The sequence below is a fragment of the Mycteria americana genome, chromosome 9 (assembly GCF_035582795.1).
Source record: "Mycteria americana isolate JAX WOST 10 ecotype Jacksonville Zoo and Gardens chromosome 9, USCA_MyAme_1.0, whole genome shotgun sequence".
NCBI lineage: Eukaryota > Metazoa > Chordata > Aves > Ciconiiformes > Ciconiidae > Mycteria > Mycteria americana.
In genome coordinates, this window is record NC_134373.1 from 32,081,172 (window position 1) to 32,109,157 (window position 27,986).

Sequence of the window (27,986 nt, forward strand, 5' to 3'; positions counted from 1 at the left end):
TTTTTGTAGGCATGCTAGGTGCAGAAGAAACAAAGAAGAAACAAACTTAAAACTAATTTTAAAGAAGATACCTGAAATGCCCACATATATATGTATATTCTTCAGATTATCACTCACTGTTTTTAGAGTGAGACTAACCCACTGTAGCGCCCAAGAGGCTGAATGTAGATTACACAGCAAATATGATTCTGCAAGTTCAAGTGTTCAAACTAGAAAATGTCAGTATTAAAGTTTTTAACATATACACTTGTTGTAAGTGATGTTTATATATGGTTACTATAATATTTAACAGTGCCTAAATGACAGCTACAGATGGTTTGCAGAAGATTGTACAGACTGTCTGAAGCAGGCATCAAAAAGACAGGACAAAATGCAATTCAGTGTTCACAATTCAGCTGACTAAGCCTCTGCGAAAACTTCCACTAATGAATTTCCCGATAACAACATCCTCATGTAGTACCAGATAATGTAAAATTTCTATGTACAAACTATACAGAATGAGTTTAATGTACAGAGAGGCAGTTTGTTGTGACACAGAGTTTGTCCAAATATAACTAGACATGGAAGTGTTTCTAAATAGTGTGAATTATGCTTTTATAGTGGAAGATTTAAATGATAGAAATCTACTTAAAACACTAGAAAAATTAAGATAGAATATTGACAGTAACATCTCTTTCCCTAATATTAGCACATTATCAATGTCAGCACATCGAAGAGAAAAACACGTCTCTGGCAATACTAATGCCCAGCTAATTTGTGAAGACACAAAAAGGGCTTTAGGATCTTTCACATCTGTGAAGGAAAGTATTATTCTGGAAATCAGTGACCAACAGTATTAAGAGAGTTTCATATTTTCCATCCACATTTTTAATTCCAACTCCTTCAAGGTAGCCTTCAGAAACCACCACAGAAGCTTTATTAATTCTCACAACAATATTATAAGTCTTCTGACAAGTGTGGAAGAGTATTTGTTTAGGAGATGGGAAGCAGAATTTAAAAGCCACTTGATACTGAACGGAAATTCCAGGCAGTCGGGTGGCTTGAATCAGTCAATCCCAACTCTAGAAATGCTCAGTTTCAAATGAAACTGAATCACACAGATATTCACACCTTTTTATTTTATACTCAGCACACCAGCACAGATCCTTCCTTGAGTCTTACATGAAGACCTGCCAATGCTTTATTTAAGATGAGCCTTAAATACTGTTGTGAAATGAATTTGCTTACAAACACAGAATCCTTATGCTTTTCAGACTTTTTAATATTACCCTAGGTAACTAAAATTGTTTACACACATACTGTTTTCAAAATGCAAAGAGGAAACGCAAATAACCAGTAACAGTTATTCTAAGGCACAAACGGAGCTCAGCACCACTCTTCACGGCGTAACATTTCAAAGAGAAGTTTTTAATTACACAGTAGTGCTAAGTCACAGCTATCATGCACAGGACATGTGCTGATGCTCGGCATGACAACATTATTTCATCCTTTCTGCAATCAAACAAAAAAATCACTGTAGTTGTGCAATCTTATGACAAGCATATGCCTAGAATAATAGCACTCACTCTGCAACTACTACTCAGTTCCTATTAGAGAATTATAACTTGTTATTTATGAGCATTAATGGCATCTAGACACAGTATTTAAATCTCTCAGGAAGTGTTAAAAATGCTAAGAATGTTGCCGTGGTAGCAGACATATTATATTCAGTAAATGAACTCTGAAGTATTCTGTTGCATTAGTTAAGCATTCCACTATATTTATAATACTCAAACGATTTTGTTTTTGTAGAGTACCACCTAGAGTACAGATAACAACAGGAGAACAAAGAGCTCGCATACTATTGAGGATCCTTCAGGAAGTTGTAAGTTTGAATGTTAACGTAGTCAGTTAACACATTGTTATGAATACCTCTTTTAAAAAAGTGAAAAGCAGAGCATTCATAAAAATATCAAATTGCTTAATTCTTCTGTTTGAGCTCAAAAGTTTTGTATGCCAAAAGAATCTTGTAAATTGCAAGGTACATATTATATATAAATGAATAATACAGCCCTAATTCACATTTATAAAGTATCTGCTTTTGTTCCTTAAACAGTAACAATACAACATATTTTGTTCAGAATTATTTTATTTGGATTATAGCAATTAGTATCACTGATCAGTAGGCCAAATCCAGGCAGAGAGCACAGAATCATTTCACAAGGCAACAACACGGACTAGTGTTTTAGCATACAAACCATTTCACTGCATTATCAAGTAGAAATATCTTCCAAACATGCATAAAAATTCTATGCTTAATCTTTCAGAGCTCCAGGTAATTACCAGATTCCTAAATATACAAAAAATACATTTAACTTATAATAATCTTAGTGAATCAGACTTATAAAATTACAATTTTATTCTTCACAACATAGAAAAAAATACAAAAATGACTGTATATATTTTTCACCCAAATTTCACTGACATAAATATACATCAAAATGTATGATTTGATGTATACTCATGAAAATTTTAAGCTGAAAGATAGGTTTTAAGATGACACTGCAGACTGGTCCACACAAATGCCAACCTTTCCACTGACAAATAAAAAAAAAAATTGATAGAAACATCACATTGTGAAAAATTACAATTTACCTGCACTGTAACCTGCATCTTACTGTAATTTACAATATGAACATTTCTACAATTCCAGCTGTAAACTATACACTGGTTAAGAACCTTGGTCTTTTAGAGGGTAATGACTGACTCGGACAAAGCTGGCATGGTAGAACATAAAGTATTGTCGACTGAACCAGTGCACACAAAGACTACCAAAGCAGGAAACATGTCTGCTGCAGAAGTTTGGTGATGCTGATGGAAAAAATGCAAGCCAAGTAAATAGTCTGTGGGAAAAAACCCAACCCTCTAGTTTTGTGACAAAGAGTGCTAATCAAAGCTTCTATTATGAAGTTCACATAAACCACATTACATTTTCAGTGACAGATGAGGGGAAATCTGTTCTTATTTCATGAGGAGGAAAACACCCATACATGTGACCAAAGTCAGTATTAGGGAAAAACCCAAATAGTAGTAGGGCATCGCACTACAGTTCTTACTCAAGATCACTTTCCAGTGATTTCTATGGAAGCCAAACTTGAAAAAGCTGAAGTGCTGGAATTCTTGTACATACTAACTGCATGTTCATACTTCAGAATGTAATTTTTAAATCAACTTTGCTGATAAGATTTCTTACTATCAAAGCAATTTATTTTTCTTTTAAAAGGAAAAGTAACTCCGTTTTCTTGTAAAAGGCTGTAGTTTATTTGCATTTGTGTGGTAAATTTATATTTTCAATTAAAGTAAATACTCCATAATGAAGCTTATTGAGCAAAGACGTTGGTTGTACAAGCCTTTTCCCTACCGGCAGCGCTCTCTGCTTTTCCGTAGTGCCAATGCTATCTAATACAGATCTGTACTACATCTTTCTCATAGACAGAGCTATGAGTTTGTTTCATATAGGAATATTACACAGCCATTTTTTTCTCCAAACTGGACCAACAAATTTGAAACCAAATCTTTTATTTGGGCACAGAAATCAAATCAAGAAAAGTTCAGGAGCTGAGCATTGACAATATCCAGTAACCTGAGTACATCAGGAAATCAGATCTTTCAGATGACATCCTTCAGAAATACTGACACTAGCTCCTTTGATAGCAAGTATAAGCAAAAGGACATGTTTTGTTCAGAGGTGGAAGTTTACACTTTTGTACAATGAGTTCAGTATAATGCAACATTTCTCAGATCACTGCAACAAAGCACCAAACAACCTAATGGAGAAATGAATTGAAATTATTGCATCTTTGAATGCAAAACCACTTTGAGGTTGTATATGGCCACAGCGCTTTTGATTACAGCCAGTAACTGTCTCCAAAAGGTTTAAAATAGAAGCAAAGATCATTTTTGTCTCTTACCCTCTCCCTGCTCACAATAGTCCTGTTTGCGTTGAACAGGAAAGGTGTTATACGTATTACTGAGCACTAGGAAAATTCAGTCGGACTTTTTGATGAAGCCAAAGGAAATTACTGAAGAATGCAAAGGGTTTTTTTTAAATATAGCTCTGACAAACATAAACCGAAATAATTGTAAATCCAGCTCTCCCCAAGTGCTAGAACAGAGAGCCTGTGCCCTTAGTACTTACTGGCTATGTTTAGGGAGAGCTGCGATGCGCCAAGCACAAGTAACCGGGACACAGACATGGGCCACGTCCAGGGGGAGGTGCTGGCAGGCACAGCACAAGACTAGTATTGCAGGTACCATGGTAGTGGTCACACCTCATTTGTGTGCTAAATCATGATGTTACAAGAGGGAAGCCAGAGAAGTCCTTGTGTTGTTGTCTAGTGGCTCTGACTGGGTGAAGGCAGGACTATTCGACTATCAATTCCTAACAGAGCAAAGACCAGAAGCTACGTTTCCTTTTGCCTTTGCTTGGATATCTGTTCATTTCCCTGCTCCCTTTGTCTCTTCCGTGTGTCCCCCCCACCCCCAATCAACAGTTTGTTCATAACCTGGGGCACTGCTCACACAGCATTAGTGCATTCCGCCTTGCCACAAGGTTTTCTCAGTTCTTTCATTTTCTGTTTTACCTTCCCAAGGGAAGGCTTAGCCTGAGAACCCAGAGAAAGCACCTAGGAAAATTTAACTTTCTATGGTGGTCTGCTCTTTCAAAAGAGCAGATGAGGGAAGGCTTGTCCAATCTGCAAAAGCAGCATGTAACACATGAGATAATCTGCTTTCAAAGAAGCAGCTTATAACTTTGCAACATTTCAGAAGCTGAGTGCCTGGAACTGCCTGCTTGGATGTGCCAGAGTGATACGCATTAGCCACTTGAGAAAAGTTAGGTTGAGGAAAAAGGCCCTCAAATGATTCCACAGTAGACCAAATAGTCCTCAACACTGAAAGATGAGTACCACTGAGATAGTGGACAGTGATTAGAGATGATAATTTAAAGTAAAAAAGGGAGAACTGCACCTGTTTCTGGGTGACCTGCCTCCTTATATTGTTTAGATTCATTACTGATATCACTAGAAATATTACAGTTAGTATTATTTTTTTTTAAATAGTTAAAAAAGTATCCAGGGATGCAGTACTTCAAGGAGTTTTAATGTTTCAGATAAGCATTATAGCCTCTGAATTAACATTAGCATTTGAGTAATCAGCTTAAACAAGATCTTCAGAGAACACACTCCTGTCAAACACCCTACTGTTTAAATTCCTAAAGAACCACATTCCCCTCATTTCCCATAATTGGTTTCCTTTCTTGTTCCCATCACCTTTTAAATACACAACCTCCCTTTCTAAATTCAAACACTTTGCCTGGATCACATTGTCCACTGGAGTCTATAACAAAATCCTAAAGTATTCCAGAGCATATTGTTTGCTTTCACAGCAATACATACAGTTTCTGGCATGCAGTCAAGCACTTAAAAAAAGAGGTATCAGTAATATAATCCCAATTCAAGCATTTAGTGGGTACAACTTCATCACTCACACTGCAACCTTCAGGCATTTAGTAATAAATGAAAACCATTTAGCACATCATTTAAGGAAAAGGAAAAGGCTAACTGCCAAGCCGTATAAAGTTTAAAAGTTTTCTGAAGCACTGCAAGCTGAAAATTATTTCAATGTTTTTACATTGTGGAATTTCAGTGAAATCAGACTCATTGGTTATTCTTGCTAAATTATTAGTCTTTTACCTCTGACTTATTTTATCCTGGTATATTCTTTATAAATGTGCTGGGTATTGAAAATCTGCAGCATTTTGATGTTTGAAAAGTTCTGAAAAAGTGTTGGAATTACTCCGACTTCTTGTGTTCTTCAGTGTGGGAGAGTACCTTTCGCCTCTGATGTAGCATATGAAAATACAGCTGAGGAAAGACTGAAGAGAAAACAGACTTAGGTAAATAAAGTATGAAGTGAGGCTTACATGTCAATGTAAGATGCACAGTCACATGCTCAAGGTCATGAATTCTCTATTAAAAGAAAACATGCTTATCTGCTTTCCGCTCAAGTCATCTATTGCCTTTTATTCTTTAAAGAGAATACGTGATATTGTCCTTAGGCTTCAGGTACTATTTATTTTTTGCTAGAGCAATCACATTTTTAATTAAATGCAGAATGCCTTATTTAACTCTGCATGTACAAGCAGGATAACAAAAGTTTCCTGAACTGCACACACATAATAGAAAGAAAATACATTGCAGGGAGGAAAAGGTCCTTCTGAAAGAATGAAATTTCCAGATTTGTTTAATTTCTTATAATTCTAGTGTCACTTTTTCAGGATCTAAGGAACTTTATAAAAACTGGTGCCACTTTCATCTCTTCTCTCTTTATCCTCCATGCAAAGCTTTTTCTCCTCCTATTTTTAAGACTACATTACACAGTGTGTTTGCAGAACAACAAAGTAGGGGATGAAAAACATACGTACATAAACAGCAAAAGCTAAAATTGCCATGAGATCCTAAACCTTTGTGAACCATATGAAAATTAAACAAGGTCAGCATCAGCCTAAATTATATCAGTTACACATGCAAAGTGTTTGTCATATGCATAGGCCAAAGTCTATTTAATTTGTGTACTAAGTTTTTTTTTTTTCAGGTCAACATTTTTTCCTCTTGGCTTTCTTTACCCTATATTTCATTTCCTTATTGTTTACGCCCTATCCTTATTCACTCCACCAGTGTTAAGGAGTGAATACAGCTGTCCAGAGACATAACAGAATACAGAGCCACGTGGTTTCTCCATTAGAAATCTAAGTAACAGGGATCCATTATATGCAAAGAATTTAATGACATCTTGTCTGTCAAAATTGACATCTTGCTGGAAAAGTACTAAATTAGAGATTTAAAGTGAGGTAAATGGTAAGATGCAACTATCAAGAATGTAAAAACTCAATTTTTAACAAGTTTTCAAAGCTTGCTTTCCTTGTGGTATTAACATTCCCAAAATTTCCATCTTCAGCGGGTTCAGAAGGCATAACTCCTGCATAGGTAGCTTTTATGAATGAACCACCGAACTATGGTGCAAATCAGTGACTGCAATGAACATTGCTTTTCTTGTATCTCAGGAATACCACAGGAATACCTTCATGTGAAAAGGCACCTAAGACTGCTTCAGTCCAAGCAGTTGGTTCTCAGAGTTAACGTACCAATTCACAATAACAATTAAAAAATAATAAAAAAAATGAAAAAGATTGCATTCAAGTTACGCATCCAGCAAATGATAACAGATCACAGAAAATACCTCATTTAAGAGACAGCAATTTTAATGGAGAAAGCGGGCTAAAATTGTTACTTGGGTTCAGCGTGGGTTCTCTCCCACATGGCCTGCCAACTGCAATCTAGCTACTGAACAAGAATGAATTAATACTCATGGTTATTTTGACTAAAAAAAAAGATATTATTCTGGCTGCTTGGAGTTAGTAACATCACCATTTTTGGAGGAGGGGAACAAGGAGAAACAAATGCATGAAAGGTGTTTTTTTAAGAACAGCTGGAAAAACTTATGAACCTTGATGTCAGAATTACAAGATGGTTCACTGAAAGTGTAAATGCTTGTTATAGAGACGGCCACACTACTGAAATCTAAGTCTTTGAATATGGTTTATCATTCTGCACAAACAACAAGATTCATATAAAGATAGCTGCAGAGACAACTAACAGCAGCAACATCATCACTACATTATTCTGCGTGTTAGACTTTGTTTGCACATTTAAATTTGCTAAAGGCTTCTGTGTTCCTATTCCCCATTTCGAAGCAGCAAAGCCAAATCTTCATTCCATCTATAGTAACATCACCACAGATTATGTCAATTCAAGTTAATTCAACATAAATGGTCCCCTACCCACTAACGCAAAAGCAATGTTCTTATTCCTGATAAAGAACTAAATTTTTAGAAGCTGTTTTGAACTTTGTTCTCCTAAAAGTCTGTAAGTGGGGGAAAAAAATATGAAGATGTCAACATTTGCCAAGTACCACCACAGTTATTTAAAATTCCCAGTGTAAGAGAAAAAAACATGTATCACTGTTTTGCAGGTGTTGGTAGAAAGCAACCCTTGCAGTTTTTACTCTGACTTTTTTCTTTAGATAATTTTCAAAATTAATTTTGCAAAATTAGTTAGTTATATGTATGTTAATCCCACAATTATTAGCTTTTCCTGTGACAGCTTTTAATATTAAAAAAAAAAAAAAAAAAAAACCAAAAAACCAACCCTAACACACTCATACTTACTTGGAATGTAAGAGATCATAACCAGGATCAGGAATGTATAGTAGTCAAAAGAAAAATTGTACTTGTTAGGTAAACTAATGGAATACAAGCCAGACTGCCTGACGAAGGGTAATGCAGCATATATTGTGAGTAATTCGCCTGAGACTCCCATTGGATACAATACTATAAACAAAGTGTACCTAGAACAAAACATTTACAGAAAGGATTAAAAGTTATGACAAACTCTGACAAAGTGTTTGTTAAATGCCATTATGGATATTCAAATTTTAAATTCCCAACTCAGTATTTATTCCCCTTGGCTCTTATTTGATTACTGCCTGGCAAGGCGTGAATTTTATTGCAAGATAAGTATTCAAATCAGCAATCAGTTTGAGTTATTTAAAGATGACCTTTGAGGATCTGAAAACTATCTTTAAAACTATTCTTCCCCACCTCCCAACCCACTTTGTTACTTTCATTTCTGAACACTTTGGTAGAGGTCATTACATCACTTAAAATGGGGTCAAACACAGCTGATATTAATCAATGAGCTTACAGACTGTTACAAGCACAACCCTTGGATTCAAGGGTTACTGTTAAATGTCAGTTTACTTACTGTTACCCTTTACTGTTAAATGTCAGTTTCTGATAAACACAATCACTTTGTAAACGGGACTGAGTTCTGAAAAACTACTCTTTCAGCTTACAATGTGATTTTTTAGCCCAGAAATCTGCTGGAAAGAAGCTAGGAAGTCACATTCACAAACAGGGCAACTACCTCAAGGTAGAATCTAATTTTTCGTACTGCAACTATTTCACAAGATAAATATCCCTGTCAAATCAGCGCTTTAAGGCTATCATTTCTATTATGCCACCTACCTGGCCCATTTGATGAGATAAGGGAGATGGTTTAACAAGCTAAACGTATAAAAAGAATAACGGATTATCTCGGTGATTGTCCAGGCCACTACAAACAACAGGACACTATCTTCAGTTTGTACCTGTAAGAAAGAAAAAATGCTCAATATGAATTCAAGCACTACTAATTACTCACCAGACCCAGGAAAACCTCAAAGAAATCAATTCCCATGGGTTGCTTTACGGCATCATTTTAGAGAACAGACTCCAAGAATGAGTTTAAAAGCAACATTAGTATCAACAGTAAAAAACTCTTCTATCACGCTCCATATTTTTCTAGTTGCTTAACAACAGCTTTGCTTGGTGATCAGATAACTTAAGATCTCCTGTTCTACGCAAGGTAAATTAGTACAAGAAATCCCTGAAACGCTGAGAACAACTCGTAACTCTTCCCATTCCTATAGAGTGCCAGCTTCTATTTCAGTCCTATGATTACTTTCTAGTGCAGCAAGCAGAAAGGAAGCTAACACATTAGTCTAACTTGATATCTGGTTTAGACTTTATATTCTGATCCTAGTCCGTGCTACTTCTGAGTAGAAACACCGTTTTCCTCTCTCTACAGATGAGAAACTGAGTCCTAATTTTGAGCAGCAGCAAAACAGCTAACACCAGGATGTAGGCTGGGAGGAGAGAAGAAACAAAAGCTCAGATTGTCTCACCTCAGGTAAGCTTGAAAACTACCTGCTTCACTGTTCCTTGCTCCTTTTTCTGCTTATTGTATCCAGAATAGTTCCTCTAATGCTACACTCAAGGCTTTATTATGTTTCACTGCTTTACACCTCTTAGAGCTTTTATTTCAGACACACATCACTGAACCAGCTTTTACTCCCTTCACATTTTGAAGGTTAATCTTTAAAAGCATGTATTTTAAAATGAATTATTAGATTTATTAGTTTTGGGAGCATAATTATGAGGTTTAAGTTTCAGGTGGAATAATACTGATGAAGAAGTAAATGGGGTCACATACCCACACTACAAACTCTTGAGAGCGCAAACATGATTTTTATGCAGCCCTCCCCATCCTTCCCTCCCCTTCAACAGAATTCTCAGCTGTATGAGTACCTTGAGCCCAAATTCAGTGGATCATGGGAACAAAAAGAGCTCAACCACAGGGGCCTGCATTTTCTTTTTTCCTCCAACTCTGAAAAAAGGGAAGTCAGTAGGTGTGGGTGGTACACCCTATTCATCTTGGGCAAAGTACATGTACAAACAAAAAAAGGAACAAGAAAATATATGGGCAATCAGAAACCTTTTAATAGGAGGGGACTGATCATATATTTGTGTGTAAAAATGCTCATGAGGATTACCCATAAAAAGCTTTCTGGTACAGACTACAAAACCCAGAAAGATTTATATAGAAATCTTGGGATATCTTGAAATGTAGAATTGCTGTTAATCTATATTCTGCTGTGTATAGCTTTTCAAGTTACTTTCATTGCATTTTGCAGCAAATGCACCTTGTCTTTCTTCCACATAAAACTCTGATAATTTGCTTATATATTAACCTCCCTTACCTCATCATAAAAGAACAAAATCCAAAACTTATTTGAAGATTTTCAGAGAAGAGACCAAATCTGTTTTTGCATTGCTACAGGATCCTAATCTTGTTTGGGGTCTGCTTTATAAGCAAGACTTAGTTCTCAACCTGGAAGAGTTAACAGCACTTCATGGATGATGCTGTTCCCAAGGAGCAACATGCTTCACAAGCACTCCAGAGCTGCATCTTCTGGTCAAATCAGGAGTAGCAGCTTAGTGAGTTCATCTAAACCTATGCGTCACAGACTTCAACCTGTACTTTGAAACCCCACTTCTTTCCCTAACTATTCAAGTCGGTAAAATCAACAAACAAAAATTTGTAGCTTGAAGTAGCACCCAAGGACATGAGCAAGGACAAGAAACTGTGAAGCTAACAGCGAATGATAACACGTAGAAGTAGAAAATCTGGCAGTTACAATCCAGTTCTATCACAGGACTTCTGTAACACTGCCTTCTCAGGTCTAGTCTTTCCCATCTACTTTAATATTAGAACTGTGTTTAGAAGTTATTAAAACAGTTCACACCATTATAAAACACACACACAACCCTGTTAAGGTCACTTAACAAAGAATCACTTATTGTGTCTTTATAGCTTGTGTCCCTTTTTAAGGAAGAAAGAATACTGGAAATTGGTGGTAGTTTTCATACAACAGTGACCTATACAGTGTTCAAATAGTTCCGTTCTGTGCAGTAAGTAACAGAAGACTACAGTGCATTTTATCATAATATTTTAACGCCATTCCACAGCTCATCATTAAAAAGTAATTTTCTTACACACTAACAGATCTGTCAGAAGTCTGTCACTATTAGAATATCTCTTTGAGGACTGACAATTTTTCAATACTTGAAATAACGAAGTCTGAGATGCACATTATCGAACCCCTGGGAACTGATTTACAAAACAGTCTCTCCAGAGTCTTATTCATTTAGGCACTGCTAATGCTGCATTTGTATTGTTCCTCTTCCAAGTTGAGGATAAGGGAGATAGTACAGCCAATAAACAGTAGACCCTTAATAAACCACTAAGCCCAATGCTACCCTCAGAACTCAATTCCTCTTCCTCTACTTTTTCATGCCAGTCTTTGAAGGAGGTGTTAGACAAGTCAAAGCACATTTTACACTTTATCTACAACTTATTTGTCCAACTGCCTTAATAAGGGTCAATCATACCACAGGAATAATTTTTTGGCACGTGTTTCAAACCAATTTATCATAAAGGAGGGTCCTGAATATATTTTAGCTTATCTTCAATACTATGAATAGCAGACAACGTTTGTTAAAATATAAGAGAATCCATAGCCTTTCAAGATGCAAAGATGAGAACTGGGAATTGACAAAATAAAGCCTGAGAGGTTTTTACTGTTCTCCTTATGCATGAAAAGAGAAATTCTATAGATTTCTCCACATTAAGAGTAACAGTTTGACAAATTATTTGCAGAAAATTTCGGCTAAACACATAACTAAGCAATCCATTGCAGAAGAGTAAAACCAGCAGCACTATGCAACTATAATGATGAAACACCACATCTCCCTCCAGAGCGCTGGTTCTCTGGTACATCAATTTAAAAAAAAAAAAAAAAGGAAGCTTCACAGTAGGCACAAAGGGCCTCACAGACATTTGTGTTATACAGTAATACTCAAATTTTACATAGATGTAAAGCAGTGACGAATCAGGCTTTTCAACTGCACCCACCCATTTAGAGTTCTGAACTTGCCAGTGTGGACTTCTTTTACTACAACTAGTCTTAAATATCATAAATTAAGATGTTCTTCTCTCTTTGAGTATGCTTTACTACTGGTTGAAGTTGTCAGTTCACAACTGCAGATACTGGAGTCTTAATTACCAGCTCAATATGCTGTACATGTCATCTTCACACCACCCCTTTTGACTGTCTGTTCTAGAAAGGTTCTTCTAAATATATACCATACTTAACTGCAACTTATCTGTAACTGCACCCAATTGGATAAGCATTAAATCACTGCTGACACCATTTTTTAATTACCCATCAGAGCTGGGTGCGGAATTATCTATCACGACGGAACTCTACGAAGGCCTGCCATGATGTCACCAGATGATCTCATTGTTCACACAAATTCAAAAGGACAACTTTGAACTGAAGGGCACCTTCTGTTCTCCTATGCCTACTTTCTTCTAGCACTTCACGCCAGTCTGCTCATTCTCTTCCCTCCTTTGTAGGAGAAACAGTAAAATTCACCAAAGCGATTCCTTTCCGACGTAATGACAAAACGATTACAAGTACTGTATCACATGCCAGGCCCTCCTCCACTAAGCTAACAGCTACTCATATGGTGGAGGTAAGGGGAATCTCATTGCTACCCAAAGAAGTGTGCAGTGCTTTAACATTTGCCATGCTTTAACATTTATTATAAATGCTTTCATATTGAATTTAACAACACATTAGCACTAAATTCAACAAAAAGCACAAACATGTTAGTGGCAAGAAGCATGCTTCAAATCACATCACATATCTAGAAGTGTATTCTGACAGAAAGGAGGGATGCAATACAGATGTTTCTTCTTTTAACTATATTATATATGAAAACAGTCTGGAAAAGCAAGATACTGAACAAGTCTCACTCAAAAAGTTAAAGAGGAAAACTGCGTTTTATTTTACAAGAACCTCATCATGCAACTGCATAGCTTACAAGTTCCATAAAGCTGTGTGAGAATTTAATCCTGGACTTCACCATGGAGCTCACTTGTGCAGACAGCCCTTTAGAAAAAGTAGAACACTCGTGACACTTTCAGTACATCTCCCCAGGTGAGACTGCATGCTCTCTGGTTGGGGGGAAGGGGAGGGGTCAGAATACAGCCTCTTCATTTGATTTATTTGCTCTAAGTCATAGGTGAAAAACTCATCACAGGATTCCTCATCCTTACCATTCTTATGCCCACTTTCTAAGACATTAAAAAAGTAACACAATACAGTCTCTCACAAGACTTTAACCAAAAGACCACACGAATGTGAGGAAAAGGCTGCGTGTAATATTGTTGAAAGAACCCTTGTTAAAAAAATCCTTGTTAAAAATTGAATGTTAGCCTGAACTTGTTGCTCACATTTTCTCCCATTTTGCTGGTTTTCTCTGGTGAGAATGTGGGCATAAGTTTCAAAAAACCTAACCCACAATCATTTTACAGACTTCCCTTTGATGTCTAACAGACAACACATGGAATAATTCTAATCCATGCAATCCAACCTTTAACATTTGGGTTACTTCAAAACAGGAGGCAATTCATAAAAATGGATTACCGCTGTTCTTCATGAAGCACCAGGTACCCCAACATTACACAGGTAACAAGCAAAACTACAGGCATATCTCTTTAAAAATATTTTATACATATATCTAAAATCTAATGCCTTGGGATTACGGCTTTTTTTTGTTCAAAATCTAGTATTTATCTCCAGTGAATTAACAGAGACTGGAGTACATTTATTTGCACCAAAAGTGAAATCCATACAGAAGATAAGTATTTACAAGATTTTGAGTTTATTGAGAAAAATAATGTTCTTCCACTTTAAATAGCATGAAACTAAGGCTCCACATGAACAAGCATCATAGTATCAGAAAGGGCTGTTAATTATTAGGAACTACAGTGACTTATGTTACTCTGCATGTGGATGGACGCTCTGATAACAGGTTTGGAGTAAGGAAGAGAAAGCAGCTTGCCTGAAGGCCTGGTAATGAGACAAGCTCCTTAAGACATTCTCCATGTCAAGTCACAAAAGGTCTTATGCATATAATGACACTAGATGACCATCACTTATTTCAGGCAGCCATGCTGACACTGGCATCAAGACTAATTTCTTTCTTTAATGAGAAGAAAAACAGTAAGATTGGTTGGCTAAAGTAACAGCACAGATGCAGCATATCTGGGCTACTGCAAGGTATTCAGATGACATGAAAATCAGTCAGCATGAGCAGTATCAATTAAAGCATGTTTAGATTTTAAAATAACGGTCAGGAATAATTTTCAAATAAGATTGCTTCCAAAAGATTCTGCAGAGATTTGTATAAAGTGCAGCAATACTTGGTATGGTAAGCAACGAGAAAAAACATGCAGGCCCCAAAACCCACCTACACTTGAATGTAAGAAAAATGAATGAAGGACAGAGGGAAGATTATCCTGGAAAGTGGTAACGGAGAACATCCAGGCATTGCTGTGCACAAACAGTTCAGGGGGAGCTTCCACATGCCATGGTAAAGAAAGCAAATTGTGTATGAAAGAGGGGGCAGTGAGGAGATTTTGCTATTAATTATGGCACTAGTGAGATCAATACTAGAACGCTGTCCCAAATTCTGGGTTCCATATTACACACTGGAACCTCTTTAACTTTCAGTAAGGACTGCAAAATCTATTCAGGAGCTAGATGTCTTATGGTGAAAGAATCAGACCTCGACCTATTTGATTGTCAAGAAAAGATGATGTCAGATTTATTTTTATTCCTTTTGATCCACAGAAAATCACATAAACAATTTCACATTGGGATACAAACAGAAGTCATTTTAAGATGACAAAACAAGCCAGTGATCAAGACTTGCTTTTCACCATGGGTCATTAGTTTTTCTATCTATTTTGTAGCTTAACTTACCTCTTTTACACTATGTGTTACTGCCCACGTCAGGAAAACCCTTGACATCACTTGGAAAGCAGTCAGAACAACAGAAGAGGGAACAATGCCTGGAAGATATTTTGCAATTAGTAAATATTCCAGACTATTGGGGTGGGAGGTGGGGGTGGGGAAATAAAACACAGATAAGCCAAAGTCCAGTTATTTGAAATTTTTTGAAGGAAAGCATTTAATTTTTTTAAATTGACAATATAAAGTCTGTCCTGTGGTAGGTTATTACAGCCTAATGCAATGCAATGCCCTGACAAGACTTTGTGCATCAAAATGCAAATAAAAGTAACCAGTCTTGTTGCAGTCATAGCACATTCCTTAATACAGAAAACAGCTGAATAAGATGATATAACTTCAATCAAATAGCTTTTGGGATACAGTCTTTCAAATAAACGCTGTTTGATTATAATATCCAAGATACTCTTCATTACTGTGATTTAAAAAGTAAAAACAATAAAGATGTTTTGCACAGTATATCCCAAAAAACAGCAAGCAAAAAGTGTAACTACTTTGAAGAAACACTGATCTAGCCCATATTCTGATAGATACAAAGTATATAACTCCTTCCTCAGAATACAACTTTTTAAAAAAACAAAACAAACCCCAAGGAATAGCTGATGCATTGGTAGGTACCGAAACAATTTTAAGATTTTTCTCAAGGAAGCAGATTTCATTGGTTCTTCTAAGGAAGTTCTGAGGTGCTAATTAAACTACCACTAAAAGGATCCTACACACCCAGGTCTGACAGAGCAGGAATAGTTTTAGACTGCAACCTTACACAAAATTTCTGAACTTCACAGCACAAAGTTTTATTTTCTTCCAATTGCATGATGAAGACAAATGCAAGAGCAGTTGCAGCTCCTAATACACAGTAAAAAGTGCTTCTAAAACTAATGCAAATCACAGCAAGCAACACAACAGCCTCAGAAAGATGTAAAGACCAAATTGGAAAGTGGAAGAGGAAGAAAGAGTAAGAAAAGCCAAAAGCAAGTTTCATTAGAATTATTTTCAGTCACACAGTCGTCATGTTCATCTTCTTTCAGAGTATAAAGAGGGAAAAATCCTACAAACACAGTTCTCTTCAGTTCTATCACATATTGTTCATAATCTAATTTCTGTTGTAAAACCTCAGGGCAGAATTTCTGTTACTCAGACAACACAAAAGGGGGTGCTATAAAATCCCACAATCTGTACTCATTAAAGGCTCACTCCTACAATATAACAGACCTTTTCTTTTATACAATTTAGATCATCCCTTCCTAAGCAAGATAAACTAATGTTCTTGCAAAGGAATCTATAAATAAGCCAAAAAGACTGTGTAGGAATCATCCAAGATTTTCTCACAAGAAAGACAAACCAGGTTTTTCATTACAGCCAAGACAATGCCAATCTATGCCAAAAACAGGAGATCAAAACAAGTGACTCGCCAGGTACAATTTATGTAAACTTTACTTGCCTCTAATTGAGCGCAACTCATTGCACTGAAAAGGTACCTGACAGACAATTTTAAACTTGCTATTTTTAAAAACATGTCACCACTTATCCAACACTGTACATGCCAAAGCAGTGCCTGAGAGGGGGCTCAGGTCCAGAACCAAGCAGCAAGCAAGCCATGCCCAGACCTCTTCCTGATCCTGGACTAAGCCGCCCACCCCCAGCAGGAAATCCTCCAACTCCCAACAAGTGCTTCCTCTCTCCCAGGGGGTTCCCGACCGAGAACAGGCTGTAGGCATAGCTTACAGGTGGAGCCCTCGTATCCCTCCTAACTGAGCAGGCTAAAGCAAAGTCAACCGGTGCTGACTTTGGCTTACCAGAGGGTTACTGGTAAGCATCGCTATGGTAGGAGGCTGGTACTGTAGTGATTCTGTAGGCTGGGCCTGTACTTACCAAGCCTTCTTGCTTTTCTTCTCCATTCCCTTCACAAACTCCCTGTACTACTATTGCTTCTTCATTTTGGTGGCTCCTATCACTGCTTTCCATACCAAGTTCCCCCAGGCAGAAGCTCTTCCATTTTATCAATGCCATTCATACACTTGGATTCCGTCTGCTACACAAGTCAAGGAATTGCATGTTCACTTTCCATTTGCCTGTCCTTCAGTCTCTCCTCTTAGTCTCTGGCCTACATTACGTCCTCTCTCCATGTAGAGCTCTCCTTCATTTTTGAAATCTTTGCCACATGCCAAAGTTCTGTTCTCAACCATGCTTGACAGAGACATTCCCCTATCAATCTTCGTATTTTGAAGAACTTGCCTCACAGATGCTAACTTTTCAGATTCTACTGAAAAGATGTAGAGAGAAAAGTTATGCTGATACACACAGCCATCTGTCACAGATAAGCTCCTCTATTGACAGAGAATTATAGCTCTAGTTATAGCAATTAGTTTAGCAGGGGCAAAGGAATCTGCAAATTTCCTGTTTCTCCTTGCATAGAAACTTTTATCAAAGTCAGTAGGACTACAGCAGACAGCAGCAGTGTATCCAGCTGTGCAAAAAACCCTCATTTTATTTAGCTGACAAATGCTTCCATTAACAGGAAAAAAAAATCCATGGGCAGTTATAAAATAAGTGGGTTTTTGTAAAAAACTTTGATAGGGCAAGCAAAGAGATAGAGTTATAATGGTATAAAATGTTGCAACATTCCACTAATGGCTCTCTTCACTAATATTAAATTGTGTGACTGAGGATAACATGGGCTAAATGGATCCACATCTCAAATCAACTGAGACAGAATTATTAGCTTTGCACATAGACAGGCTGCTACAGTCATCTTGTTTGCTGTTCTGCACCAGCCTGGAAGGTGAAACACAGGACTCGCTCCTGCTATTGACTGATTTGTGCGGACATATACTCTAGAGCATGAGGAAAAGATAATCCAATTAAGTTTTTTACACTCTTTCTTAGATTTAGTACCAGTAAACATTAGCATCTGCAAGTTTAGCTTAAGAAAACAGTAAAGCATTATAGATTTAGGACAGTAAAATAGCATTTTATTTGCAAGTTTTTTTGCCCAGTGTTCTGAGATTTAACTTGTCCTTCTTGCCACTTGTTAAATAAGACTTCAAAAATTTCACATTTTCTTATTAATTTTTGACAAATTTTTTGAAAGTAAGTATGGTTTATTCTGGTAAAAAACAGTAATTGAGATTTAGTAAAATAAAACAGTATTGGAAAGACTGCCTTGGCAGCATAGGCAACTATATGATACATATAGTTTACTCTGAGAAGCCTTTACATTAATTTGAGGAGTATATGATCATTCATTTCTTGGGATGATCTGTGCACAGTCTACAAACTGCCCTTTATAAGATAACATTTTCAGAGTAACTGAATTATTCAGGAAGGGCAGAACTACTTTATCAAATACAGAATTAGACTGCCCTCTGCTGACAAATGTATGTATATGATTTTAAGTTTTCCAACTACTACATTTGGTTATTAAAAAAAAATAAACTTTTGCATAGAAATTCAATATGAACCTACTTGTACCATAGCAATACACCCTCCAATATGTAGACTGCTTGTCCAATACATGAAAAATAGCAGGTTTGTAGCTGCAGCTTTAGGAACCTTAATGCCATCTTACTCTTTGAACAGTAGCTAGCAAACATTCAGATAGGAGCTCAAACACTTATATTTAAAATCACAAGACCAACTACCTGAACATAAGACTGTCTCTTTGTGAAGACTGGATTGTTTAGAAAAACCAGAGTTAAACAAAGGTATGCAGAGAGGCACTGCTCCCTTTTATAGCACTTTGGCTTTGATCTTGCAGAGATTGTGACACATCATCTATTCTACGAACAAAGCATCCAAACGCTGAGGCCAAACTGTTCACTACTCGTGACGACTAACAAACCAGACAAGATGCAATCCTGTCGCTCAGACATGAGACTCTTCAGGTTGACTGAACCATGACACTGCTACTGACCCCAGGCCACGTATACACCAATGAGTTCCTGCTGCCAAACTAACAAACAAGCCTCACAGTACAGGCTAACAAGAATTGTTGAGTCAAGCCTTAAGTAATTCTTACTCTCCCAAACAGTCCCATTATTAAAGCACAGCCACACCTGGGATAAAGCGTGGTTACCCCTTCCTAAGTTTACAACACGTATCTATGCTCTAGGGATGTGGGCAAAGTTCTGGTTCTTGAAATGTTATTTTTATTGGAATTTAAATTGCTTCCAACTAGAAATTTTTTTTTTTGAGGAAAGACAGCTTGGTACAGAAGATGTAGAGATGGAGAGTAATGATCTACTATAAAACATTTATAAACTGCTCTAACATTTGTAGCATTGGAAGGATCTAGATAAAAATAGAATGCCAAGTAATTGAAAACCTGTTATGCTATTTTCCTTTTTGTGATTTAACTTGTCAAATTATTTAGTAAAAAAATGGAATGTACTTCAAGCAAAAATTAGTGAGTTATGCAAGAATTAAATCTGGCAATTCACAGACCATAACATTTTTAATGCTAATATATTGCTAAAACTGCTGTCTTCCATAAAAATAATAAAACTGAAAATTTGCAAGCTTACCAAATGCACAGTGCAGAATCTAGAACAAAAAGAAAAATTAAAATCACTAACATTTCAAATGAAGCAATTCAGAAACACATTTAGTTCTATCACAAGAGCTTAAGATTCAATATTTGTATTTCAAAGATTAAGTTTCATATTTAGCTCTGCTCCCCAAGCTTAATAGCAGACAGTAGGCTCCCTTGCCACCCGCTAAAAGGAAAAATTCAGCATTTGTGTGAGGCATATTTCTTACGTTTGCTTTCAAACCACTCTATAAATGCTAATGAAAAAACAGGTACCTAGACAGCACTGTTCAAAGGGTGCCTTATTTCTCCTAAAGAAAACACTCATGCAAATATTAGTAACTGTAGGGAAGAAGACTACACCTACCTCAAGCAAAGCTCCAGTTTGGAAGAATTTCAGGGGCTTTTCTATTGAATAGTAAAGGCTATGGTAGCTACCTTTAGCCAGGTATGCTCGAACTAGACCAACTGCAATAACAAGCCATCTGAAAGAGAAAAAAAGTCTAAGATAAGGAGACATTAAGCAGAGCATAAATACAAAGAAATCCTTAATCCCTCTTTTGGTATCCGAGAAAGCAACAGGCGTACAACTGTCTTGAAAGATACTAACTTTTTGCCTACCTTCTGCAAAACTGAAAACAGTAAATATTTGGATTCTCTGCAAATTTATCAAAGTTAAAAATTATGCATTTTTTAAACATCTTTCAGCACCAACATGATACCAATATCTTTAATGTCTAAGTTTATTTTTCAGTGAGCTGTATTTGATTTAGTTATGGAAGGTATTCATGACATTTTAAATAAGATTAGCATCACATTTTGTTTAGCTTAAGCAGAAAACTATTTACTGCTAGTCAAAGATCTCTTACCACACCATAACTTAAAGAAGTATGACATAAACAATTCCAATTCAGAAGGCATTCATTTTAATGTTTCAGTTCAAAGTAAACCCTTAAACCTTATGACAGACCATCCAGCTTAACTGTTAGCATGTATTTTATGAAACAGCTATGGATAAGTAACTGCAAAAAAACTGAGCCTGCTAAAGCCTTGAAGGCAGCGATGGCCATTCCTGTCCCAGCTTTCCTTTTTAAGCAACAAATATACCTAGGCCAATATAAGTAGTGCCTATATAACTGCAACTATACTACAAACAATGTGACCTGTTAACCTTGCTGATTTTCCCCTCAGGTAATTTAGGAAGCGACCCTAAAAATTTTTCCTCCAGTCCTGGCCAATGCAGTAACATCTTTCACTACCACAGCTGTCCAGAGTCAATGTTTGCCCACAACCTCAGAAATTCTTCAGTAAAGTCTCAGACAAGCCACAAAACTAAGGTGGGTACACCTTGATAACACACTTTTTCAGTTGAAATTAGCATCTATAGTTAACTTTAGTTTCCAATTGCTTGTGGCAAACATGGGGAGAAGGGGTTGGCCAACAAGAAGTGGGAATCCTTACCAGCGGTTCCCAAACTTTTCACTGACAGGCTCATCCATCCTGGCCGTCTTGCCCTCAGCTACTCTTAATGCCACCCTATTTTACCTCCACCTCGCTCCAAACCCAGAAGTGCTGTTACAAAGCTTGTGCTAACAGTCACCAAGCGTCTCTGCTAACAACAGTGCACTTCAGTGGAAGTGGGTGTAGACACATAGAAAGCCCCCTACCTATGCAATATCTTTTTACCCTTCAGAAAAAAATCTGCAGCTGTGGTTTTGTAACATGGAAGATGAAGAAATTCCCTTGATTTACAGCATATTAGATGCTTACAAGTACCACATTAGCTTAGGTATTACAAAGTATATACAAATACTGTCCCAAATGTAATAGTTGTTTGAAATACACTGTAAAGTTCAGATTTTTCAATAATAAGTAGCTCTGCCATCCAAGTTTGTGTTTGTAACAACATTTGTTAGTACAACTGCAAAAAAGCTATTTCATTTCTGCCTGGACTTCTCAGAAGACTAGCACCGAAGAAAAATGGTAGGAGTGAGGAAGAGAAATGGGGAATGAGAAACAAGCCCTCCCTTTTTTCAGTAGTGACAAGTTATTTCAGTTAAAGCTGTCTTGTGAAACCAAAAGACAAACATTTGCCAAGTAACTGCTGTTTAGAAAGAGAAAAAAACAGTTTAATTTGGTATTTGGACTTCAGTATAAAATAAACCGGTAAGCACTACAGTATTAATGACTCTCCCTTGCAACACTGACTGCTTCTCTTTTACAACAGTAAATCAGAGCAGGTAGACACAGTCCTGTTTGTATCTGTCAAGTTTCACTGTTTTTCCTAATCTTCCATGTTTGTTGAGAAACTTTGCTGAATTAAGCAATTTCTTCAGGTTGCACAAGATACCAGTTCTTGGTTATGCCTGCAGACCGTTCTCACCTTAACCGAGCGATTGGTAAAGTACGTGGCTCCCAGAGGAGCTCCAGCCCCTTGCTCATCTCCACCCTCCCTGCCGGACCACTGACTCCAGAAAGACTGTACCTTCCATCACCAAAGACCACGTCTCTCTTTTAATAAAATTACTGTCCTTCAAAAAACATTTAATACAGATCAAATCCACACAAAATTAAAAGCTGTGCCTACTTTGTGTTGAAGCTTTTAGTACCTCTGTCCTGCTTCTGTGATTCTTAAATAGTTCTTCACCCTCTATGACTAGAGAAAATGGAATAGGAGTAGGTGAAACCGAGGAAGACCAACTGAAAAAGAAACTTGGTGAGAAGTTTAAAAGAGCAGCAAAAGGCAGCACTGCCACATGGAAGCTAAGCTGTAAGTCAGTTTTTCCAGCCTTCTCTGACCTAGACACGATATATCAGCTGGAGTTACATTTCATTAAATTACCACTGCCATGCATGTAAACTTTAAGATAGACTCTTACACTCTTTGATTAACCCAAACTAAGGAAATTAATACTGCATACACATAATTTCATTTTTTTACTTTCAGTTGCTTGCTTGATAAGCAAGCTTTGTGCTCAGGTCCTCAGTTTAATTCCCTTTATTTCTCTTACAAATTATAAAAAGGTGTTTTCTTATGCAAAGTTTACTGAGGTTCTGCAGCATTTCTGCAAGAGAATACAGCAAAGCTGTGCACTGAATGAACCTGAAAAGGGAGAAGTGTACTTTGACTCTTAACAACCAGTCACTGAAGACGTGGGCAATGAAACTTATAACCCAGAATACTCTTTGCTCAACACTGGTAACATGGACCCTTGTGAATTCAAAAGCTATTACATTAAGGTCTATCTTGAGTGAAATCCTTTTGAAATTCATTGTTTATACCACCATCAGCTACTTCCACCCAGAAGTACTAGTCAGTTGCGGCACTTGACTAAAAATAAGAAACATAATCACATTTTAAAGCAGTTTATCAAACATTTACACTCAACTCTAACAGCACGTCCTCCCTCCCCACCCCCCATTATTCAGTGATTTCAGTCAGCCACGGTTTTTAGGAAATAATTTCTATGCTGCATCTACGCCTCCAGAATGAGCTTTCTATGCCAGGTCAGGCATGGCTACATGACTTCATGCTGTGATGGGAAAATAACAGGCTGACTGAATACAAGAGAAGAAAGATGCAATGCTTGCTACATCTTAACACTTTGACGCATGGTCAAAAAAGCCTGCGCAAGTACAGCTGAGAACCAACTTCAGGACTGGTTATTCCCTGTTGTGTCATGCTGGTCCCTTTTCTGAAAGAAAACACCCAAATGTGAACCAAATGGTAAGTGTATGCAGCTTATTTAGGGATCCACAGGTCAATATACTTTTTCTCTTGCATAAGCCATTGTATTACTAGGAATTCATATACTATATGCAGTACAGTACAAAATTAGAAATAAGATCTATTATTTTTAGAATCAGTATGTTTTCTTTAGCTAAGTCAAGATAAATACAAAGTAAATTTAATAATTATGCCGAGATTTTTCAATTGTTACTTGATCCATTTTAAATAAATAAAGCTAAGAGCTAAGACAACTATGATTTTAAAACATTTACTCTATTACCTGTTTATTGCACAACAAAGCTGTTGCGTGCTTCAGTTGAAAAGCCATATTTTTGTGGTGGCTTTTAAACTGAAGCACAAAAAACCCACTTAAACCAAATTTTTAAAATGCCATGTGCTTTTACAGCATCACTTAATCATCTGGGCACCTTCAAATTTTTGGTGTTTTCGCAATTCTCTTTCCAAGGCAGTGTTGAGAAACTAAGTCTGAGTACTCTGACTGACGCAGGGACAGTAACTAATTACTGCCACCAGCTGTGTATCAATCTTTTCCTATGAACAACTGAGCTTCTGCCAACCAACTCCTGAAAAACTACCTTATTATGAAGTCTTTCGAAAAGATGAAAATAACTAATTGAGGTTTTTTTTCCTAAGCTCAACATTGCATATTGTGGAATTTCAGCAGTGTCCAGGGGAAGCGCAAAATCCTCATGCATTCGAAGACAAATTATCAGTCGGAGCCCTCAGTGACCTACCCCAAAAGAACGGCAGTAAGTGACAACGCAGAGATATGAACCTTGATCACAGGACTCCTACGGCAGCTCCCCAAACTGCAGAAGTCATCTAATCACAAACATGTCCAGGAAAAAGCAGCTCATGTTAAAGCACCATAAGCCACATCCCACCCAAGACTGGAATTTTCTAGGAGGTTTGGTATAAATCAGGAAAACAGGTAACATCATGATCAAGATTTATGTGACAACAGGAAGCTAAACACAGATTTATACTATTTGTTTCTGAATTTCTAACACTTGGATTTCTTTTAATTTTTTCTTCTGAGGAAATAGAAATTTCATATGCTCAGGAACTTGCCTGCCATAATAAAGAGTTCAGGACCTTTAAAGAAACTTCCCATTTATACCACAATTTCTCTCTCAGGTTTTTGAGATCTTTTATAAACCTAAGTGAATTAAATATGAGCGCTCAATGAGCAGGCAAATGTTTTTACTTCTAAGAAGAGCTCAGAGAGATTAACTTCTTCACATTGTGCAGGGACATCACAACAAAACTGAAGAGACCTCCTGACTGCCTGTACTGTGTTGTATTGCTCATGTAATTAAGTATTTCTGAAACAAGAGATTAATTTTTATCAAACTGGTGGGTAATTACCATTCCCCTCCGAGTGAAATACCCTGCAGATATCATATGGAGCCACAAATCCGCTTAGCAGTCCCTCTCCACAGTAAGACAGCTACCTATTGGGTAACGGGTGTGACAGGCACCTTGCAAGAGCCGAGCTCTCCCTGCTCAGCTACGTTTGTCGCACGTCAGTGTAACTATCTTACAAGCTGAAATAGCACCAGCGGTCACCAGCACAGACAAGAATCATCGTGTCCAATTGCCCTATTGAAATAAATCGTATCTATATTAATTCCATACTAATCTTCCCCCAAAATAGTGAGACTAGTCTGTTTGCCTGACTCCTCACCCGCCAGGATTTACCTAGTGGAAAACAGGCTCCATTTTAAAGGCTCTTTTCTCCTCCCACCCAAACATCCTTAGACTTTCAAAAGATGATTTTATTTTTATCTGGATTCCAATAAGACTCTGCAGCCTCTTAAAAAAAAAAAAAAAAAAAAAGAAAAAGTCTCCTTTATATGAATTTGAGAGTCCCCAGTTGTCGCTATTTTTATTTTTGTGCCTAAGAACACACCCGAGCATGCACCAACTGGCCCAAGTCTCCATTTTGCTACACAGGGCAAGAGCAGAGCATCAAACAGGCCTAGGAGCTCACACGTTGCAAGCAGCAGCTTTCAACTTCACCCAAAGTACGTACCAGCTGAAGGGTTTACGGGGAAATCTCGCAGGGCTCTAAAGGATAACAGCTTTGCCTTCTTAACTGCTACTACAGATACCTTCCCTACGTTTAGGTTCACCTCTACTGAAAAGTGCTGGAGTCCACACCACAGACGTGGCGAGGCGAGAACAGTGATCTACACAATCACCTAGATGAGAAAGTAGTTGCAGAGCAAATTAAGGTGTCATTACAAAACGCAGCAGTTCCCAGAAAACATGCACTTGTGCTGTTCCGTTTAATTCGTTTTGGACGGGGCACGTGGAAGAGGACACGCTGCAGAGGGGCCCGGCTGGTGCTGAGCAGGCTCACGCCCAGGAGCTGCGGCCTCGCACAAGCAGGGCCGGGGCAGCACCAGGGACACGCTCCGGGGGAACACGCCGGCACCCAACCTTCAACAGTGCTGGGTTACTGTCACAGCATATCGTCATCTCATAGAACTGAGAAAGCAAGCACAGCAGCTTTACACATACGCACAAGAAACCCCTCTCCAGCATGAGAAGCAGCAAGGGGTTTTGGTTGTGTTTTTTTAACGTTATTGAAAGTGTGAGGCACGAGGGACAACGGGAACGGCAACGCGCCTCCATCCGATGCTCGGGCAGGCACGGCTGAAGCGGCACGCACTCGAGGGGAGGATGGCGACAGACAGGGGACAGGGCACAGCGACAGAGACGACCTCCTGAGTTCGACTAGTCCAGCTCCCTGCGGCGCAGAGGAACTCCTCTCCCAGCCCGGCCCCGCTCCTGCCGCCGGGACAGCGCCGGGGCCGCCAGCCGGACCCGCAAACCCGGGGCAGGCGCAGGGACCCGCACGCACGGGGGGCACACGCAGGTACACGCGTGCAAGCACACACACGGCTGCAGCCCGTCCGAGCGGAGCCCCCGCTGCTCGGGCACCGCTCGGGCACCGCTCGCGGGGGGCGCCGCCTCCGACGGGACGGGCTCTGCCGAGCCCGGAGGTGTCGGGGAGAGCCCGAACCGCCGCCGCCGCCGCCGCAGGCAGAAGGGCCGAAAGAGGCGGCAGCGGCGGCGCCCGGCCGCCCCCTCGCCCCGCCAGGCGGAGGGCGGCCGGTGCGGGGGAAGGCGGCGGCGGCCGGAGGGACGACGGCGGCCTTTGCCTCGGGGAGGCGAGCGGGGCGCCGAGGGGAGCCCGGGCGCAGGCGGGCGACGCGCCCCCGCCAGGGAGACCCCCGCGAACGGCCGCGCCCGGCGGCCCCCGCCCGCCTCCTTACCCCGCCGTCATCACCACGTTGTAGATAACGAGGTAGGCCGTGGCCAGGGCGCCCGGGCCCTTCCTCCGCCGCGGCTGCTGGCTGCCGTAGCCGTTATCCGCCCGGCTGCCGCCGCTGCCAGACGCCGCCATGTTGCGGCGCTCCCGCAGCCTCCGCCCGCTCTCAGCGTACGGCGGGGCCGCGGGGCAGGGCCTCCCCCGGCGCCGGCGCCGTCATCTTGGAGGCGGGCAGGGCGCTCTGCGCAGCCGTGGGTCCTCCCGCCTGGCAGCGCCGGGAGCGGGCGGGAGCTTGCGGGCGGCCGCGCTCCGCCTGCTCTCGGCGGGACGGGTGCCGCGTCCCCCGCCGTCCCGGGCCTCAGCCGGATCCTCTGGTGCCCGCAGAGGGCAGCTCGGAAACGGGAACCGAGAGCGGTGGCAGGTTGCTGGGGAATTTCGCGTAGTCTGTGCCCTACGCCCACCGGGGCGCCCTGCGGGGAGGCCAGGCCTGGCGCTTCCCGGCCCGGTGATGAACGACCTTTTCGATCGCAGCGTGAAACAGGTTAAAAATGCGCCTCTGTGGTCTCACTCCTGCAGGAAGAAATGGGTCTGTCATTTCCTTAGAGAAATTAATAGTGTCAGTTTTCAGGTTGAGGTTATTTTAGGAGCATTTAGTAGGTTTTCATCACTTTCAGAGTTTAATAAGCTGCTGAAGCCGAGCGCAGCCAGAGCTGTAGCTCATTTTCTGCAGAAGTTTTATACAAGAGCAAAAACCTGGATAGCGTTACTTTCATGGCAACACAAATTCAAGCATACTCTTTAGGGAAGATACAACTAGAACTATCTTTCCAAAGAGTTACAATGAAAGGATGAAAGTAATTTTTTTTTTCCCTACAGAATTTGTAAATACTCTGTGGAATTACTTCTCAACTTCCAGAAACAATTCTCAATTTATTTTTCATGCTGGTTATGGTGCCGTTCCTTTATGAGCAGTGCAGAATAACAGCCTCCCTCCCTGTCCCATAAATTCGGCAATTCTGCTTTCCCGTAAGTATTCATGGCATTACATGTGATAGGGTCACAGTCAATAG

At 39.2% G+C, this 27,986-nt stretch overlaps 1 protein-coding gene across 1 annotated transcript; it reads right to left on the bottom strand.

The window, feature by feature from the left end:
- Positions 1–1,107: 1,107 nt before the first annotated feature.
- HACD2 (3-hydroxyacyl-CoA dehydratase 2) lies at positions 1,108–27,154 on the bottom strand. The gene is made up of 7 exons (XM_075512690.1): positions 26,921–27,154; positions 20,253–20,370; positions 19,881–19,899; positions 15,313–15,401; positions 9,125–9,246; positions 8,267–8,445; positions 1,108–5,914 (listed from the first exon to the last, which is right to left on the bottom strand). Exons 1-7 carry the CDS (start codon positions 27,049–27,051, stop codon positions 5,832–5,834), a joined length of 741 nt encoding a protein of 246 aa, XP_075368805.1. The 5' UTR covers positions 27,052–27,154; the 3' UTR covers positions 1,108–5,831.
- Between the last annotated feature and the right edge of the window lie 832 nt (positions 27,155–27,986).